The sequence below is a fragment of the Pteropus medius genome, unplaced genomic scaffold, assembly GCF_902729225.1.
Source record: "Pteropus medius unplaced genomic scaffold, Ma_sr-lr_union100, whole genome shotgun sequence".
NCBI classification, from domain to species: domain Eukaryota; kingdom Metazoa; phylum Chordata; class Mammalia; order Chiroptera; family Pteropodidae; genus Pteropus; species Pteropus medius.
Genome location: NW_024354875.1, coordinates 24,302,350 through 24,321,333, shown reverse-complemented (window position 1 = coordinate 24,321,333; position 18,984 = coordinate 24,302,350). Strand labels below are relative to the sequence as shown.

At 32.5% G+C, this 18,984-nt stretch overlaps 1 protein-coding gene across 1 annotated transcript in view; it reads right to left on the bottom strand.

The window, feature by feature from the left end:
- The window catches only part of PSMD14 (proteasome 26S subunit, non-ATPase 14), an 84,418-nt gene continuing 65,434 nt past the window's right edge, over nucleotides 1-18,984 (bottom strand). The window contains exons 9-12 of the mRNA XM_039855950.1: nucleotides 15,345-15,419; nucleotides 11,686-11,811; nucleotides 2,564-2,626; nucleotides 1-125 (exon numbers count right to left, since the gene is read on the bottom strand). Coding sequence (XP_039711884.1) covers nucleotides 27-125; nucleotides 2,564-2,626; nucleotides 11,686-11,811; nucleotides 15,345-15,419 — 363 coding nt within the window. The 3' untranslated portion in view covers nucleotides 1-26. The remainder of the gene's footprint in view (nucleotides 126-2,563; nucleotides 2,627-11,685; nucleotides 11,812-15,344; nucleotides 15,420-18,984) is intronic.

Here is an 18,984-nt window from a genome sequence, read left to right as displayed (position 1 = left end):
TATCAGTAATATCTTTTTGCATTGCTTTATTTAAATACAACAGTATCCAACATAGCTGCTAAACACTGGACAATATTTGAAGTCATAAGTACATCCACATGTTCCTCCAAATGACGTTTGGGGTCCTAAAAGAAAAAAATAAGAAAAAGAAAAAGAAAAAGAACCATATTACTGGTAAACAAATTACTTAGATTTTTTTCAGTAGCTGATGAAATTAGTCAAGAAAGCCAAGCCTCGATTTATATTTTACGATGTAACTTTTCTAATATATGGTTATATTTTTTTTAGAATTTCTAAATCTGTTAATTTACTGATAAAATAGATTACACAATGAAAGACTGATTTACACAATCAATGCTATGACTCTGTACCAGAAATTATAAATTGTTATAAATAGTAACAAGAAATTCTATACGGCCTGCAATCATTGATTAAAAAGTATAAGCATTTATGTGTGTCTATAAGCCTGAGTATGTGTGTATATTTTCTGCCATTCACATATACTGAATGTCTGAGGGGGGTTCTTTACTCAAAGCAGACATACCAATAGGTAAGATGAAATCAACATGAATTCTCATCGCTTCCTGAACAATTTTAATTTAATTCCTGTATAATTTTAATATTTCAGGAATAGAGCTTTAAATGATTCAGGAAATATTCTTGGATCAAAAGTCACTGTTAGTAGTTTAAAATTTTAAATACAATTTGGATCAATTCTAAAATGTTAAGAATAAATCTTTCGTGCAGCTATTTTGAAAAAAATGTATCATAGAAGTGTATAAGTACAATCTTTTAACTTACACCTGATCAAATCTATATTTGAAATGTCTGAGTTAAAAATAGGCTTAAAATTGCATTGTAATAATTAAATTAAAATGCTTAATTTATATTTATGTTTAATGCTGAGCTGAAGGAAATATTTCAGCTAAATATGAAAGCTTTGAAATAAAGACTATATACTACACAATAAAAAACTTGCAATTAAAGCATTATTTCCTTATAAGTATTGCTAAAATACCCAACACTCCTAACTTTAAACAAATGTTCATCATTGGAATTATTTCTTGGCTGTTCTCTTCTAAAGTACGATTTCAATACACTTGATTTCTTCTTAAACAACCCAGAGATACAACATGCTACTAATAATTTCAAGTAACCAGACCACAATATTAAATTTTCTTTATTTCAAAAATAAGACTTGGGGTATTTTAGGTGAAAGAGACTGAGAAAGACTGGCAGGAGAAAATGATTATTGGTCTAATTCCATTACAGACAGTTTTGCTTTTGCCATGCAGTAGGCTAAACCAGTGAAGTATTATATTTTAAAAATGATTCTGATGATTATTAAACTTTGCCAATTATATATTTTTCACTTTTATTTTAACTTAGTCACTTTATTTATTAATTGTCATATAAAACCTACGTCAAGAAACCACAACTTCAGAGAGTCATTAATTCAAAAAATATTTACTGAATTTTATAAGGTTCAAAGCTCCGAGTTGGTAATATAATATTATATATTAGATGAAAATAAGTAGTAGGAAAAAACAACAGGGTGACTATATCACATAGGATGAGAAAATAAGATGAACTATATTTCATTTTGGTTTGGAGGGTTCTTGTTGTTTTTAAATTATAATATTCAGAATGTAGTGAGATTTCATTTCACCCATTGTGATATTTTTAAGTCAGACCTTTGCCCCTACTGCTCTATTGGAGTAACTGGTTTTGTAGTGAATTGGTAACACACTTCCCTCGGTTATCTACATTACTTCTTGTGGCAGCTGGGTGATTCTTAGAGATTTCCCATCCAAGAATGGTCCTGGCCCAAACCTACATAGCTTGTGAGATGTGATGGGATCAGAGCATATGGTAGGATGGCTGAAAGCAAAGACAGCTTAGTGTCTTGCATCTGAAATATCAAGATTCTGCCAACATCAGCAATATGATAACCATGTTCCATGAAATGAAAAAAATGTAATCAACATTCTTTAAAAAACAGCCTAATTAATCTGTAGATTCTTTTAATTGGTTGGTGTGTTCCCCTCAACCTTAAGAAAATAGGAACTAAAATATATATTTCATCTTGGAAAAGTGAAAGAGCAAATATTTAAAACCCTTTCTCTTAACTCAGTATAATCCAAGAGGACTCTAAGCTTTCCTAAGAATATTACCTACATATTGATAAACACCAGATCATTTAAAAACTGTTACATATGAAATACATTTACCATTCTATTATCTTCACTGGTAATATTATTTCAAGTAACACTTGAAAAATTAAGTCAAGATGCAAGTTTCCTAATTTATTTCTAGTAAGTAATTTTCACTAAAGATAGTATCTCACAGGTGTATCTGTGATTCACTTCTTTATAGATGGCAGAGAGAATGTGACATCAAATAATTCAGTGACCTTTAAAATTAGCATTACATTTACATGACAGAAGAAAAATGTAGAGTGAACGGACAGGGGGGGAAATCATACAGGCCTTAAAATAATTTTAACTGTACAAGAGCATGTTATTATGCGACTGCATAACCAACCTATTATAGTACACCTCACCTGCTTGCCAACATTCTTTATTGCCAGCTGTTCAGGTGTCATCTTATCTTCTTCTTCTACAGCCTGTGAATGAAACACAAAGAACAGAGTTTCAAATTCTAAATTTACTTTTCCCACTGCAAAATAATCACCAAAGATAACAGTGATGATAATTTTCCTCCACTGAACCTTTTATTCAAGTAATTATGGAACGAAAAAGCAATTCTGCTCATCTTCAGAATATCCTTCAGGGTAATGAATACTATTACCACCATCATTTTGAAAATACTTTAAGAGATATGTAAAAGGCACTGAAAATATCAAACTGGACCACCAGCTAACCATTTGGACACTCTTCTGGATTGAAGGATGGCTAAACTGGAAAATAGAAGTACCTGAGGTAGCTGCTACTGACACCATGGTATTAACCAGTTCTAGTCTATCTTCTTATCCTTTTCCTACTTTCACTAGAGTTCATCCCCAACTTCTCATTGTATTCAGGAAAAAAAAACTCACTTCTCCACGAGTGGTATTTAGTAATCACGAATAAAGATTAATTTGAAGTTTTCAATATCAAAAAATACTTCAATTAAAAGCCAAATTGAATAAAAATTAAATCAATCAAATCGACAAAATACACAAGCTACTTCCAACTACTTCCAGTTTGCTATAAACTCTTATGTGTGTGATAAATTTTCTAGTAGAGTAATTCTGAAGTAATTTGGAAATAATTACAGCATTTAGATCAGCTGCCACCACTGCTCTCCTCTCCCAAAAACAGTACCACTACAAAACTTCTTTACTGAGAGGTCTGAGTTTAAGGAATCTCTTTCTTAACAATGTGGCTATGTTACTGCTTGAAATTAGGACTCTGAATCAGGTGAACTCCCGGTCTATGATTTATTCATAGCATCTGATATATGGAAAAAAAAGAAAATTTAAGGATCACCAACTTTATGAAATAACACCATGGCACTGCAAATATGGTTACAAAAGGGGATAAAATGGTGGTGGCAGAAAGCAGGAAACCAAAATCCCAGCGAGGGTTAGATTTGGATACTCTAAATTTAATAATCTTGCAGCTGCCAAATTTCTTCATGTGTGAACAATGAACATGTAAGAAATGCAATCATCAGACATTTCCCATAAACTGGGAAGTTTGGCTGCATTTCACACCTTCTTAATAGTTTTGTAAACAGAGAACTTGAAAATGAGCAAAGATGGCAAGTGTCTAATTTTATAAATGGACAAACTATCTAGAGAATTTCTCCAGTAGAACCTGCTTAAAGAGAAAAGACAGTGAATAAGTACTGTATATACTGATTATTAGAGTATACATATTTACACATCATTAGGAAATATATTTATGACTCATAAAACTCAAAGAAGGAAAAATAAGGTTAATAACACTCCAAATCTAGAATTCCCTAGACAGAGAATATGTTCATTTTCAGAGTCAGATGTCACTCTATTATTCTCAGCTAGTTAAACAAGTATTTCCTAACTGGGAAATTGCTTCTCTCACTATCTCAATGTTTTACACATATGGATACACTGCAACACATAAAAAGTTTGTCTTTCTAAATTACTTTTACAAATTATGATACTACACCTTACCAACTGACTTGAAAACATATTAGATGAATGGAACAATTCACATAAGTTTGTAATCTATATCCATTCAGGGTTAGCTGTTCTAAGTACATGCCGACAACAGTACTTTACAGTATTGGAAGGAGGTAAGAGTTTTGGAATTTGGCTCAAAATACCAAACCGTGTACAAAATAGTCAACATGGAGTATTTTGGAGTATTGCAAATATCAAAGAGGGCAGACATGCAAAGATGAAAGTCAAAAGCATTTAAATCACTGACCTTATTGGAAAGGTTAAACAGAATGTAAGAAGCTCTAACTCAATTTTAAAAATCTTTTACATCATTTAACCACTTTACCAATTAGTTTTTCCACTTCCAATAATTAAAAAAGAGAGTTCACAAACTCTTTGAGAAGTGCAGATGGCAAAAAGTACTCCCAGCCATAGATGCCATCTGGAAAATGAGGAGCAGCTGTAGATTTAGGCATATACTAAGGTTGCAAACCCCCATGACAAAAGAGTAAGCACATCTCTTACATTCTTAGACCAGATCAGGCGAAATCACCACATCAAAACCCTAAATATTTTCTCCATCTACCTAAGTTACCTGTATCTCATTTACCATCTGGGCAAAACCAGTTTGTCTTCATTCATAGTTCTAATCTGGCTAGTCACCAAGGAAAATTAAGAAATGGTAGCAGCAGAAACAAATGAAATTCAGGCACAGGCAGTGTCCTCACTAGGGGAACTTCTGTGTTTATGGCAACTTCTGTGATTTGGCATCAAATTTTGCTTTTGCATTCGTGCTCTTCGGTTTACTCAACCAACAAAAAAGCACTGAAAATGTTTGTGGCTATTCACACTAGAAACGTTTTTAACAGTTTATCAACAAAGACCCCCAGATGGCTATCCCATCATGCACGGTCTGCACAGTTCTAAGAAATTCCTGAAATTTGGTCTGTTATGTTATAATCCCCTCAGACGTACCCCAATCTCAAAAAGGTTTTTACTAAACCCATTAATATCATTCTCTTTTTTTATGGTAATAGTAACATTTCTCAAATGGAAAACTTGTTATCTCAAATTCTACCATACATTTACCCTTTAACAAACATGGTTTATATCCTTGGCACTTCATTAATAGTCTCTTAAGGATCCCTGCCAGGTGAGTGCCAATGGACTCAGTCTTCTTGAACTTTCTGAACACCTTAGAGCTAATCAAATATGTTTTCTCTTCTAATCCCTTCTTTAAACTCTGCTTTTCTGACATGACATCTCTTGTTCCCCTTCACATTTCTCTGACTATTCCTTGGGCTTCTTTTATCTCTATGACATTTTAAGTTTGTTCACTCTATATCATGTCATATTCCCATTTAAAGCACATGCTTTCGAAAATCATTTATATGGTATTTTTCACCATTAAACACTCTGCATAATTGCTAGTGGATTTCAAGATAATGTATTTTACTTCTTGATTTTTATATCAAGTCAGTGCACTGACAACTGAAAATCACATTATGGGTTTGAAGGTTGAGAATAAGTTTAAAGAAATAGCTTTTATAAAACACACTTGGGAAAGCAAAATTAACAAACATAAAACAGTTAAAAACCTATCTGAGAAAGTATAAGAGGTGTGAGTACAGAGAACAATAAAACTGGCTTTCCTATAACCACCAGGAATTATACATTAACATACACATGTTTACAAATATTAATTTACTGATTCCTTAAAACATCCCAGTGAAGTAATTAAACTACATTTTACATATGAAAATATTAGGCATTATTTCTTTGGGGAAATCACATGTTAATTCCAGCAATACTTCTATAAACTTTTCCAACTCTTTTTGGAATAGCTTATAACACTCCACTATATTCTATGCATGTCCTCAATAGTAGAATTTTCATCATTTTATATATTCAATAATCACTATTAAGTACTCTGAGCAACAGTTCTTGTTCTTGAAGGAGCTCATATTTGGGCTTTACTTGCCTATACATCTCAAATTATAATGCAATATGACATATACAAAAAAGGAGTGTGCACAAAGAATGATGGGTACACATATAACTGTATACACAAAAAGCAATGAAACTGTGACTCAAACACAGTTTTTATCAGTCTCCAAAGAGCTTAAAGCAATGTTCACTGCAATTTGGGAAATCGTTACTTTTTCATGACACATCCTGGATAATAAAAGAGCCAAACCCATGATTAAGTGACACTGAACAGCATAAATTCTTTCTAAAAATCTTCTAGGGAATCTGATTTTAAAATGTAATTAAGTGAAACAAGGGTATAAAATAAAGAGCATGTGTGTGTATGTGTGTGTGTGTGTGTGTGCATGTATGATAGAAACTGTAGTTCAGCTTCTTGAAAAAATTTTCTATGGCAGAGCCTATTAGCTGCCTACCAAATATACATTTTCCCTTTCTTCTTCTGCCAATGAGATAAAACCAGAAGTGCTGGGTTGGAACTACGAAAAAATCCTGAAAGAGAACTTATTTATCTGGGAGATATCCCCCTTTGCCCTGCCATTTTTCCTGTTAAAAAACTGACTGGAACTCAAATGGAATGGCTATAGTTCTAGCAATCACCCTGAAATCGTGGGGAGATCTAAAGGATAGAAGCCAATATAAGGAAAGTGAAGCAAAAGACAGGATTCTGGGTCTACAGTGACTTCAAAGTTTCATACTGGCCTTGAAATGCAAGAGACATAGATTTCTATCTTGTTTAAGCCATTGTTATTTTGAGGTAACACAATCTTAGATATAAGTAACCGCTGTTTAGTGCAAAAACTGAAAGTAATTCAGGATTTACATAAAGTATATAATTCCTCTACTTTGCACCTTAGAGGTGACACTATTAACATGTGAGACAGAGAAATATCTTTGAAAAAGGGAAGGAAGGTAAGATAGTAGGAACTTTTCATATTGTCATACAGTTTAATTTCTTATACATAACAGTAGGTTGTAAATATTTCTCTAAGTTAGTACTTATAGAATTTTATTCTTCATAATAAAACCTTAGAAGACAACCAAAAGAGAACATGTTGGTTTACAGAGTTATATGCATTTAAAATTGAAAGATAAAATTGGAAGATGGCCTCAAAAAATGTTGTAATTACTTTACTTTCCCACTAGTGGTTTATTTTCCCAAACCACTTTTTTTTAATTTGGAAAGAAATTTTCAACTTATAATTTTAACTTTTTTTTGACTACTTAATAACAGGTTAAATTGTTTTTACATATTTATGTGTCATTTGTCTTCAGTGAGTTTAATTCTTTATTTTTAAAGAATTCTTTAGATATTATGCATTTTTTGGATACCGCCCTTATATACAAATATTTTCCCCCAGTGTGACTTGTTACAAACATTTAATAAATATTACTTATTATTTTTACTGCAGACAAACTTTACTGTCGAATTATCAAAAACTTAAAAGGTCACTAGTATTCTTACTAGAATTAAAGTAATCTTTGGGAAGCTTGACATCGGCTTTACAATATTGGGTCTTTCCATTCAGAAACTATGGATTTTATTCACAAATGTTTTTAGTATTATTCTAATAAGTCATATATGTTTATATATCGACATTTCTTATGGCAGTTATTCCTAAGTATTTTATAATTTTGGATACTACTGTGAACTGATTTATCTATTATAGTCTTCAACTGGTTTCAGTCTATGTAACTGCATGGTTGCTAGCTACACAATTCTCGATTATAAGAGTTCTAACAGTTCTCCAGTTTAGTCTTGAATTTCTACGTTTGATTGCAAACATATACTATCATATTTAAATAACGATAATCTGACCTGATATTCCTAATATTTATATCTTATTTTGTTTTTCTTATCTTATTGCATTAACATAAAAAAAGATTTTCCTATTTAATATAGCTAATGTAGTAAACCAAATATAATCATATAATTACATATTTTATATCCAAACTTTCTCTCAAGTTCTAAGTAGGCAATATTTCTACCTGAAAAGTAAACTGTCAGAACTCAGAATTATAGGGCTACATGTTTAATTTTTATGTTTCTATACTATTCTTAAAATGCTCTTTTATAATTCATTTTTTCACTTGCACATTCATTTATAAATATCCAATCAAATATCATCATTATTTTAAACACTGATGCATCCTAGCACGAATAAATTAGGAGATGTGGAATAAAAGAGTTGTGAGTGTTGCAATTCAATAATTAGAGAAATCAATGACTAATAATCAAGCAGAATTTCTGCGTGAAATTCAGACCTGAAATCTTAAAGTTAGAACAAAGGAATTTAATTATTTTCTAACCTCCTTTTACTTTAGGAGTTAATTGGCACCTAACAGTAATTACCTTAATTTAAAACCTCAACCAATTAAAAAGAATACTAAGAAAAATTGGTAGCATGGGCCTTTCTTTTTATATTTTAAGTGTTACTAAAAACTCCACCACATTCTCTTTCAATCACAGAGGGAATTACATTCCCAAATTTGGACTCCTTCATATCACAGCTTACACATTGTTTTCATTTTACAACCAAACCTTACAAGTTTTTGAGTACTACAGAGATTTTTTAAAACTGTAAAATAGCAAAAAACTTCTGTGGATGGGCAGCAGTAACCATAAATAGGTTATTTCCTGGCAGTGGTACCAATATGAATTTACTTAAACTTGTAATGTTACAAAGAAAAGAAAACCATTCCTAAGACTGCTGAATAATAACTTGTCATAACTTTTTAACTTATAAAAGGTTAACTGTTTTAAGTATGATAAACTAGTTTTTCTCTCTTAATCTTCACAGCATAAAAACATATACTAGAAAGATAAAAAATATTTTCCCTACAGTATAGAACCAAGAGGGATTTCCAGCCAGAACGCTACATATTAACCAGGACATTCCCTTCAGCGCCAAACCTAATTTTGTTGGAATTTAGCTTTGTATGAACCCAGCAACCATTTTTCAAAGCTCAAGTCTCTTAAAAGATGTCGCTGCTACACTTGGCAAATTTTATATACCATCTTTTGATTTGTATTTCTTTTCGCAAGATGTGCTTAATTTAAAAAGAGAAATGTTATTTTTTTAGTGTGACAATCAACACCAGTTTTAATTGTCAACAAAATCTTAAGCTCTAGCCCCTACCATTAATTTTTAGTCCCCATTTCTAACTGTTCATTTAAAATGCAACTCTTTATCTCCTTTCTCAATCCTTCTATTTCTACCTAAATTGGGAATGTTAATGGTACCACCATACTTCTAGTCATCTAGTCAGGAAACCATGAATTCATCTTTGATTCCTCCTTCTTCTTTCACTTCATTTATCCAACTGGTGCCATGTTTTCTTTGTCCATTGATGCCTCCATTCTCACTGCCTCTACAATAATCCAGACACTTAGTACCTTTTGTTTGAGTAATAGCAAGCTCCTCCTAAACAGAATCTACATTTACAGCACTCATTCTTCTAAACTATTGTCAATTAAGTTTCTAAAGTCAGATTCTGAGTATATCATGCCCCTGATCAAAAATAACTCTATTCTGATATTACAAACCCTGTTACTTGACTTAATAACTTAAAAAAAAAAAAACAAAAAAACCCAAAAAACCCTTTATTCCCCATTATCACCTTCATGCATTACGTACTCTAGCCACACAGATTCTGAAACATGTCTTTGCCTTTTCTGTCTCTCCTAGTCTTTGCTGGTGATATTCATTTTGCCTAGGGTAACATGTCTCTGTATGTCTAAATCTTATTTAAATGCTTTAACATCTAGTACAAATGTTCTCTAAGAGTCTCCTGAGTCTCCCCCATCTGAAAGCATAAGCCTCTGAACTTCTATAGTACTTCACATGGACTTTTCTATGACAGTATTCTCTAACTTCTAACTTGAATGAGTACACAAAATCTCCTGGAAATCTCATTAAAATGTAGATGGTGATTCAGTAGGTCTGAGAGTCTGCATTTCCAATAAGAGCTCAGGTGATACTGATGCAGCTGGTCTGTGGACAATTTCAATACCAACGTGTTATGGAACACACCAATTATGGCCTAGAACTCTGATTATTTATCAGCTTTTCTTATTGCTCCCATTTTCCTATAAATGAGGGAAGGATCCCTGCCTGTATAGGAGATATTCAATATACTTGTAAACATAACACTGTATAATGTATATGTGTGTGTGTGTGTGTGTGTGTGTGTGTGTGTGTTTTACAAACTAGATTTTCAACCCATTGATGAGTTGTAAGCCTTATGTATTTGTGTCTAATACCTGTGTATCTCATTGAAACAGAATGAATGGAGTCAAATAAGAAAGAAAATAGAATATATCACATGTAACAAGGATAAACATTGTTTCATAAAATTTTTGTTACAATTATATATACACACATATACATAAACATTTGCATGTACTGAGCCAAAATGTAAAATCTATTCTTTATGTGGCTTTGGTCAAAAAGTTGGAAACACTTGTTAGGAGTTGAATCACATCCCGCCAAAAGGTACACTGAAATCCCAGCCTGGTCAGAGATTGAATTTATGCTGCCACAAGCCAAATACCTGGGACTAACAGAAGCTGAAAAAGAAAGGATCCTCCCCTAAAAGCTTCTGAGGGAGCATAGCCCTGAAATAGTTTGATTTTGGACTTCTAGCCTCCAGACTGTGAGGGAATAAATTTGTTAAGGCTCCCAGTTTATGATAGTTTGTTATGGCATCTCCAGGAAAATAACACAACATAGAAGATATATTTTAGTCATAGCTCAAGCTATTTTCTTAATTTCAAAATTGTAAAAGGACATAAAACTATGAACAAAAACATTATCATGGCCACATATATTTAGCACGCAATAAACATTTCCAGAAGATTGTGCAAAATATAACTTTTTTAACATCTTCATAAAAAGTGGTCTCCCCTAGTTACTCTTCTTCACATCATCCTGTTTATTTTCTTCATAGCAGTAATCACAATGTATTATTTTGTGTTTATTTACTTTCTGTTCCCCCTACCAGAAAATAAAGTCTGTGAGAACAGGTCTTGCTTCTTACCATATTTCTTCCTACCAAATCCCTAGTGCTTAGCACATAGTAGGTTTTCAATAAATAGTAAATAAAAATACAAAGTTCATAAAATAAATTTTATGTAGCAAGTATTAAATGCTATTGTTGTCTAAAATCTCCTTGCTCCCCTTCCCTTTTAAGAAAAAGTCTTCTGAATAATGAAGACATTTAAAATGTAAAATAATCTTAATTGGTCTACAATAGGAGTTGGCAAACTATAGCCTACGGGCCTAATCTAGCCAGCTGCCTGTTTTGGTATATAAAGTTTTACTAGAACACAGCCTCACTCATTCCTTTAGATATTGTCTAGGGCTACTTTTACACTTCAACAGCAGAACTGAGCAGTTGTGACAGAGTGGATGACCCGCAAACCCTAAAATATTTACTATCTGATCTACAAAATAGGTGACTATTTTAAACTGTTATTTATATAATACTTGATATCTAATCAAATATATTCCAAAGATTATTAGGAAATAAATATTAGAAATAATTGTTACCTTATTGTAATTCTTGGCTAATTCCAACATCTCTTTTACCACTGATTCATTGTGTTTACAGTGTTCACTGTAGTCCTGAAGTGTCAAACCTTCCATCCAACTCTTCTTATGCAAATTTAGCAACATCTAAAAAGTATAAAGAAAGAGTAATTATTTTCTTGTATTGAGAATTTCACTTGTCTTGAGAAACAACTTCACGAAAAACTTTTGGAATGAATTTAAATTTATTAACTTCAATAAACTCTAATAAGAATTCTCTTAAGTTTATATTAATATAATCTAAGGAGTGTTCTGACTGCAGGGCCTTTGCATTTGCTGTCCTTCTGACTTGAAGGCTATTTTCCTTATCTTTGCATGGCTTACCTTCCCTCACTTCCTTAGAGATAGATAGATGCCTTCACTCACTACACTATATAAAAAAGTCACCCCAAACTATCTTAAACATCTTCGTTCCCTTACTCTGCTTTATTATTTTTATAACACCATCAACACCTGAAAATTTTTTCTTGTTTACTACATTTCTCTCTCATTAAAGAGAAATTAACAGGGCAAGGACTTTACCCTGTTTCTTTCAAGATCATCAGGGTCTAGATTCTAGAACAGTATCTAATCATAGCAGACACTCAATAAATATCTGTTGAATAAATGAAACTACTATACTATACACAAGATTGCTAATGGTTCATATAGAAGCTCAGCTTTTAAATGCCAAGAAGATAAAAAGCCATTTACTAAAAGCTTTCTGAGTTTCAGTTTAAATATCTTATGAATTGAAGGCTTGTACCAGATAATCTCAATTTCTTTCAAATTCTAATATTCCATCCATAATTTAAAAAATTAAAACTTCTTTACTGTCAGAATGAAAAGTTATGAAACTGGGAAGGAAATCACAAATTCACTCAGTTTGCAATCACAACAGCAAACTGGGATCAGACCCTACTAGTGATCAAAGAACTACTATCTTACTTAGTTCATTGTTTTGCAAACTGGACTCCTAGTTCCATGTATATAATCTGGGAAGTTCGTAAATTTTCAAGTTTAGCATCTTAATGATAGTTTTTCTTAAAATCTTACTCTAAAACTGTTCTTCAGTTGCAGACTGCCATTGAGTAAGAGTTTTTTAATGATTATGCAATGTAAAAAAATGGTGCCTACAGAACAATTATTGTTGTTTTACCATTAGAACCAGTATACTTTAAGTGAGATCCCTGAGCCATGAAGATGTGAAGAAATCATTGGAAGTGTTTGAGTTTAGCTTAGAAACATTACTTGTTTAGACGTTTGTAACCACACACAGTACAAAGTTTTTCTCATGCTGGAGAATAAACTACATGTCAAAAATCACCCATGAGGCTTTTCAAGACACTAAAGCTCCAAATTCCCTAATGCCCCCTCCTACAGCCCAAAAGCAGCTTGCATAAAAATTAGAAAACTCCAACAGAAGAAGCTCCAATTTTTCTGACTGCTTCTCATCTTGGCCACAGATAGTATTTAGAAAATATATCCTCGGGAAATTTTGGTACAGCTGCAACTACATGTGCTATAAAGCTATCTATAATTAAAGGTTGAGAATTAGATTTTACTACTACTTCAAAAGAAAACAAAAAAACTTCCCACAGAGCAGCAGGACATCCCTACCATGCTTGGACAAGGATTCCACTGAGACCCTCAGGTAAAGCTTGGGGTTAAGTATACAGGTTAGTGGGATAAGAGTAAAGGCAAGGCTTCTGGTAATAAGAAAGCACCTGAACTGAGAAGCCAAGAACATAAACATAACATTAATTAATCTATGTACATAGTTGTATGTTGGTTTTTTATGCCAAGGATGGTGGCTAAGTTTATGGGGTAAAAAAAGGGGAAAAAATTATGTAATTAGCTGGATATTTCCAAATAGTTGGATGTAAGATATCAGACTGATAAAATATTTATTATATACCTAAATGGATTTTTCAGTTTGTATCTGAGTAGAGCCCCTTTTCACAGCCTATATCTACCCTATGTAAAATTAAAAATAAGTGATCAAAATATACTTCAAGCTATCAACTAAATCTACCACAGCAGATATAAATTTTGGGACATAATCAAGCAACTGGAATAGAGCTTCATGGCTCTGTGTCTCCCTTCAGGCCAAGGAAGAACTGGTCCCTTGGAGCCTCTCACTCATTGCCAAACACCTATGATCTTAGGTGAGTTTATTAGTGACTTTGACCTTTTAAAACAGTAGTTTATCAAACTTAAAATAACAATTTAAAAAACCAGAATTCTTTTTTCAAAGAAAATCTTATGCAGTGCATCCTCCCCATAATATATAAATGAGATTAAAAACTGAGGAGATCTGGTTAAAAGAGGGGGTAACTTACTCCCCCTCCCACTTACCATATGCACTAGAATCCCCTACTAAGGTACCTTTGTGAGGAACAGTTTCAAGTGGTAAGAAAGATCTTTACTACTGATTATTTATGTTTGGACTTGAGAGTGCACATAGGAACCCAAACTTACTGGCTATCAATAGGACTCAGTGTTCTTAAGATTTTCTTGTCTTTCTCAGAGAGAAAAATAAGAAACTAATTTTTTTTTAGTTAGTTTTCACCCCCATCTTTATTGAAATATAATAGACAATTAGTTGCTTGTATTTACATTGTACACTTCAATGAGTTTTTTTCAATTATAGTTGGCATACAATACCAGTTTCAGTTGTATAGCATAGTGATCAGAGATCCACATAATTCGCAAAGTTATCACCCCACTAAATCTAGTACCCCTCTTCCCCTAGTATTTATTACATTATTAACTACCTTCCTCATGCTACACTCTACATCTCCATGTCTATTCTGCAACTATCCATTTATATCTCTTAATCTCTTTGCCTTTTTTTGTCCCCTACCAAACCCCTTCCCATCTAGTATACCTCTAAATATTCTCTGTATCTATGAGTTTATATAAGAAGCCAATTTGAAGGTTGAGTAATTTTAATACTAAAGAAAAAAAAGCAGTTCTGATTGTAATTTCAAAAATCAAAAGGCAGACTTAAACGTTTGGCATTACCTGAGAGAAAAAAAGTACTTGAAATAATCCTAAAATAGTAGAAATAAAAGAATGCTAATCCACCAAGATGCTCAGTGATTTTAAAAGTAATTAATTAAATTTGAAAATTGCCTGATACTAACAGAGAAACGAATCTAGGTCGAAATATCTGAAAACTGTATTTCCCTTTTGACTCACCTTTAGTTTACCATACGTAAACATGGTAATTTTTTTTAAACTATTACAATATTACAATCTAATTTATTCCTTCCAAATATGGAAAGCGATTAACTTAGTAATTTAGTCATTAAAGGTCATTTTACTGGAGAAGGTAAGTCAATCAGAAAAATCACAGAACTAGAAAAAAGATTTTTATAATTTATTATAAAGCCAAACTGGAATATTTCCTACTTTCTTTCCTGCTTTAGCACCTACCAATAAGGTAAAATGTCTTTCAATATATCTAATAAAATATTCCTTTATTTTATGCTGCAATTCATCAGGAATAAAAAAATATTTGGAACACATCAATGAAATAGGTCAATAATTCAAATTCAAACATACCAGGTAATATCTGAATTTGATTGATCTGAAAGAGATTTTTTTCCTCTTCTAAGATAAAAATTTAAACTTACCTTCTGTTCCAGTTCATTTTTCCGATAGTTAATAGTAATGGAGTAATAATGTCTGTTTAGTCCATGAATTAATGCCTATATAGACAAATGATTTGAAAAAGGACAAATTAATATTTCCATCTACTAAATACAAAAATTATTGACATTGTATAGACAATACCTTTGTCATCTAAAAAAAAAGGCTTTTTATCCTAAATAAAGATTAAATTAAAATATTTTTTTCTTGGCTATATGTTTCGAAGTAAGATTTAGCGGTATGGGTCATACACTCTTCAGAGTATGATATTTGACAGTTTCAGTAGCTCAGTTAACGATAGGGTTTGACCTCATCATAATCCAAATTATAAATTAATTATTCGTAATTATAAAATCATAATGTATTAGATCAGATTTTGATATGTAGAAAACTTATTTAAAAAGAAAAGCATAAAAAGTCATAAGACACTTATTCCTTCACTAATCTGGGATTTCTCTTTTTATTAATTCAGTTTTAACAGATTCAAAGAATTGTGTCTGCATGTCTCCAAATTAACAAAGTGGAGCTTGTTCTTTACTAGATCTCTTTAGCTCATGCTCTAATCCAGTGACGAACACACTAACCAGATTTTTTACCACTGCACTTGATCTCCAAGACAAGCAAGCAAATCATAATACAAATTTAAGCTAATGGCATGGCTTTATTAGGAAACAACAACCCTGTATGTGTTAGAATCCATTCACAACTGCTCTAACATTTAGCTCTAGCAGAAGAAGTTCCAGTGAAGTTCCAAGTGGTATTCTGGGGAACCCTCTATCAGCCTAGTAAGACATAAAAGTACAGAAATACATCTTGGACATATTTTCAACAAGTATAAAAACAAAGAGAACTTTGGGGTTAACTCTCAAGAAACTAAAGATAAAGCTAACCAAAACAACTGCCACATTCTTTAATTATTGGATTTTTATAGTGTAAGTGTTAAGGTGTTGAGGCAGGAGAAGAAGGGGTGGAAAGGAATCATTTAATGAGCATCTGCTTTATACACTATCTTCTAATCTTCACAATAACACAGTAAGGTAGGCTGGTTCCATTTGTATTTTGACAGATGAGGAAAATAAGACATTAATCTTAATTTGTCCCAGTTTATAGCTGGTAAAAGGCAAAGCTAGGATTGCAATCGAAATCTTTCTGACTCCAAAGCTCATGGTTTTTTCTACCATACTATGTTATAATGTATCCTAAGAAATTCTTGGATTAAGTCTGTACTTTAAGGATCAGGATGAAAACCAACAGTCTTATTTTTAAACTTTGGTAGCAAATATCACTCCAGCAAGTACTAAAACATCTTAGATACATACTGTAATAATCCATTCCTATATTCCTAACATCTGTTATAACAGTTGATATACAATATTAAAGTACTAAGAGTATCTACTAAACCCTTAGCCATTTCAATAATCATCAGGAGCAGTGAATTAAATTTCAGTGCGTAGAAATGCCGCACTGTATAGATAAAAAAGTGAAACTAATCAGGGCCTCCCTTAATCTGTACTCAGCTTTATGCAAATTAGGAAGTACAACCTTTGGGTAGAAGAATTAGAAAAAGGTGCCCAGTTCTCCAAGCAGACACAGCCTGGCTGGGGAGTGGAGCTTAGACTACATTTCAGGTGCCTATTGCCCCTCATCCAAGTGCCTTTGTGTTACATCCTAACTACAAAATTATATAGAATGGCCATATAGTTAATAGCAGTGATGGCCAATAAATACAGAACCCAGACAACAGGCCCAAAGACAGGTCCACGTTTTGGAAATTAACTGTACTACAGAAATACAAAGTTTGGTTATTGAAGGCACTACCTACTTGATTTTCGATCACATTGTTTAGATTAAAGTAGTAAAAATAACACAGGCAGTGTGAAATATTAGCAGGTATAATAACAAAACAAATATAAGTTTAAATCAAATTATATCCTCAAGCAGTCTTCCAATTTCACTTACCTGCTGTGTACCCCCAGTGCATTTATCGAAAATCTTAAGTAAATTGGCCATGTGCAGTTCTCCTTCCACATGAGCCCAAAAGCACAGCCTCTTTTAGCTCAATAAATAAAACATTCTCTCAAATTAACCAGTCTAGTTGACACTGAACTACAAGTTGTGGCGGCATATGCCAAATATAAGATTAGTTTTATCAAGGGGGAGACTAACCCTTGGAAAAGGTCAAATTGTAAATTAAACATCATGTACTAGCAAATGCCATGGTATGTCAGGAAGATAATGGAGAAAGTTATAAAGCAAAGGAAATTTCTTAAGACATCAATACTTAACTTTTAAATTTAAACTTAAACATATGATGGACTTAGGAAAATTTAGGCAATTCTTCATTAAAACAGGGTATGTTCCAAAAGCTCATTCATTAATCGGCCATTTGAAATCGGCAACAGTTTCTCACCGGAGCAGTGTTATAAAGCTTGATTTTATAGTATATATGGTGAGCTAAATAAGCTTTCGGTGGCTGACCTGGGAAGGTAGCCAACTTTTATAGCACTGTTTCTGGACAAGATATTTTGGATTTACTTGTTTTCTTTGCCTGCCGCCCTTTCAAAGAAAAGTTCTGCCTAGGTTAGTACTTAGTATCAGTTTAAGATGAAGAATGGTTTGAAGAAGGAACTAGACAGAGGGGAGTTTTAAGATCCCACTGATTAACTTCCAGGTTACTTCTATGCTTCTTTAGTTAATCTTTAGAGTAAAGCTTTATAATTTTGTTGGTAAGACAAAATCAAAACAAGTACACAAATAATCATCTCAGTGAAATAAACTTCAAAATCAATTACCATTTGAATTATTTATATTTCTATATTTACTTATTCATGTGAATTATTAAACTTAGGTTTTAGAAATGTCTGTGGGAGAATAGGTATCTGATCCAAATAAATGTTGAATTTTGACTAAACTACTGACACATAAATAATAGTGAGAAGGAAGCAATAAACTTAGAACTGCAGTGATATATGAGCAAAGGTGGTAGAAACTTCGGAATAAAAATATAGGCACAGTTTATGAGAGGCAGTCGGCTACCAGGTTGGATGGAATTGTGTTGAATCATATTCATGTAGAGGGACTGTTGACAAATAGTTCCTAAAATAAGATCCTGTACTTTAATGGCTTCCTACATAATGACCATGTCAGATAAGTAAAAGCAACTAAAACCTACCCCAATCATACTTCATTGACATTTCCCATACTTTTGAGGTTAGAAGTTATATCTCTATACACTCACTGCTGTGAAAAGCAAACATATTAGAAAACACAGCTTAAACTATATAACCTATTTACAGGTTCTTGATAGGTTAAAAAAGTTTCATGCTCTTAAAAAAGGCATGTTTACTTAGATCTGAAGCAAAATGTGTTTTGTTCTCTCTAGAGAACTGGGTTGCAGAAGGCACAAGTAGAAAAAAAGAGTTTTTGCTAAATACCTTTTTGTGTCTTTTGAATTTTGAACTGCATACATATATTATCTATGCCAAATTAGTTTATTTTCCAAGTATAGTATAAAAGAGTGAGGAACCCTGGTTATGAATATCAGTTCCTACATTAACTCACTGGATAACCGGGGCAAATTACAAACTCTCTGGGTCTCGGTTTCCTCACCTAAAAAATGACCAC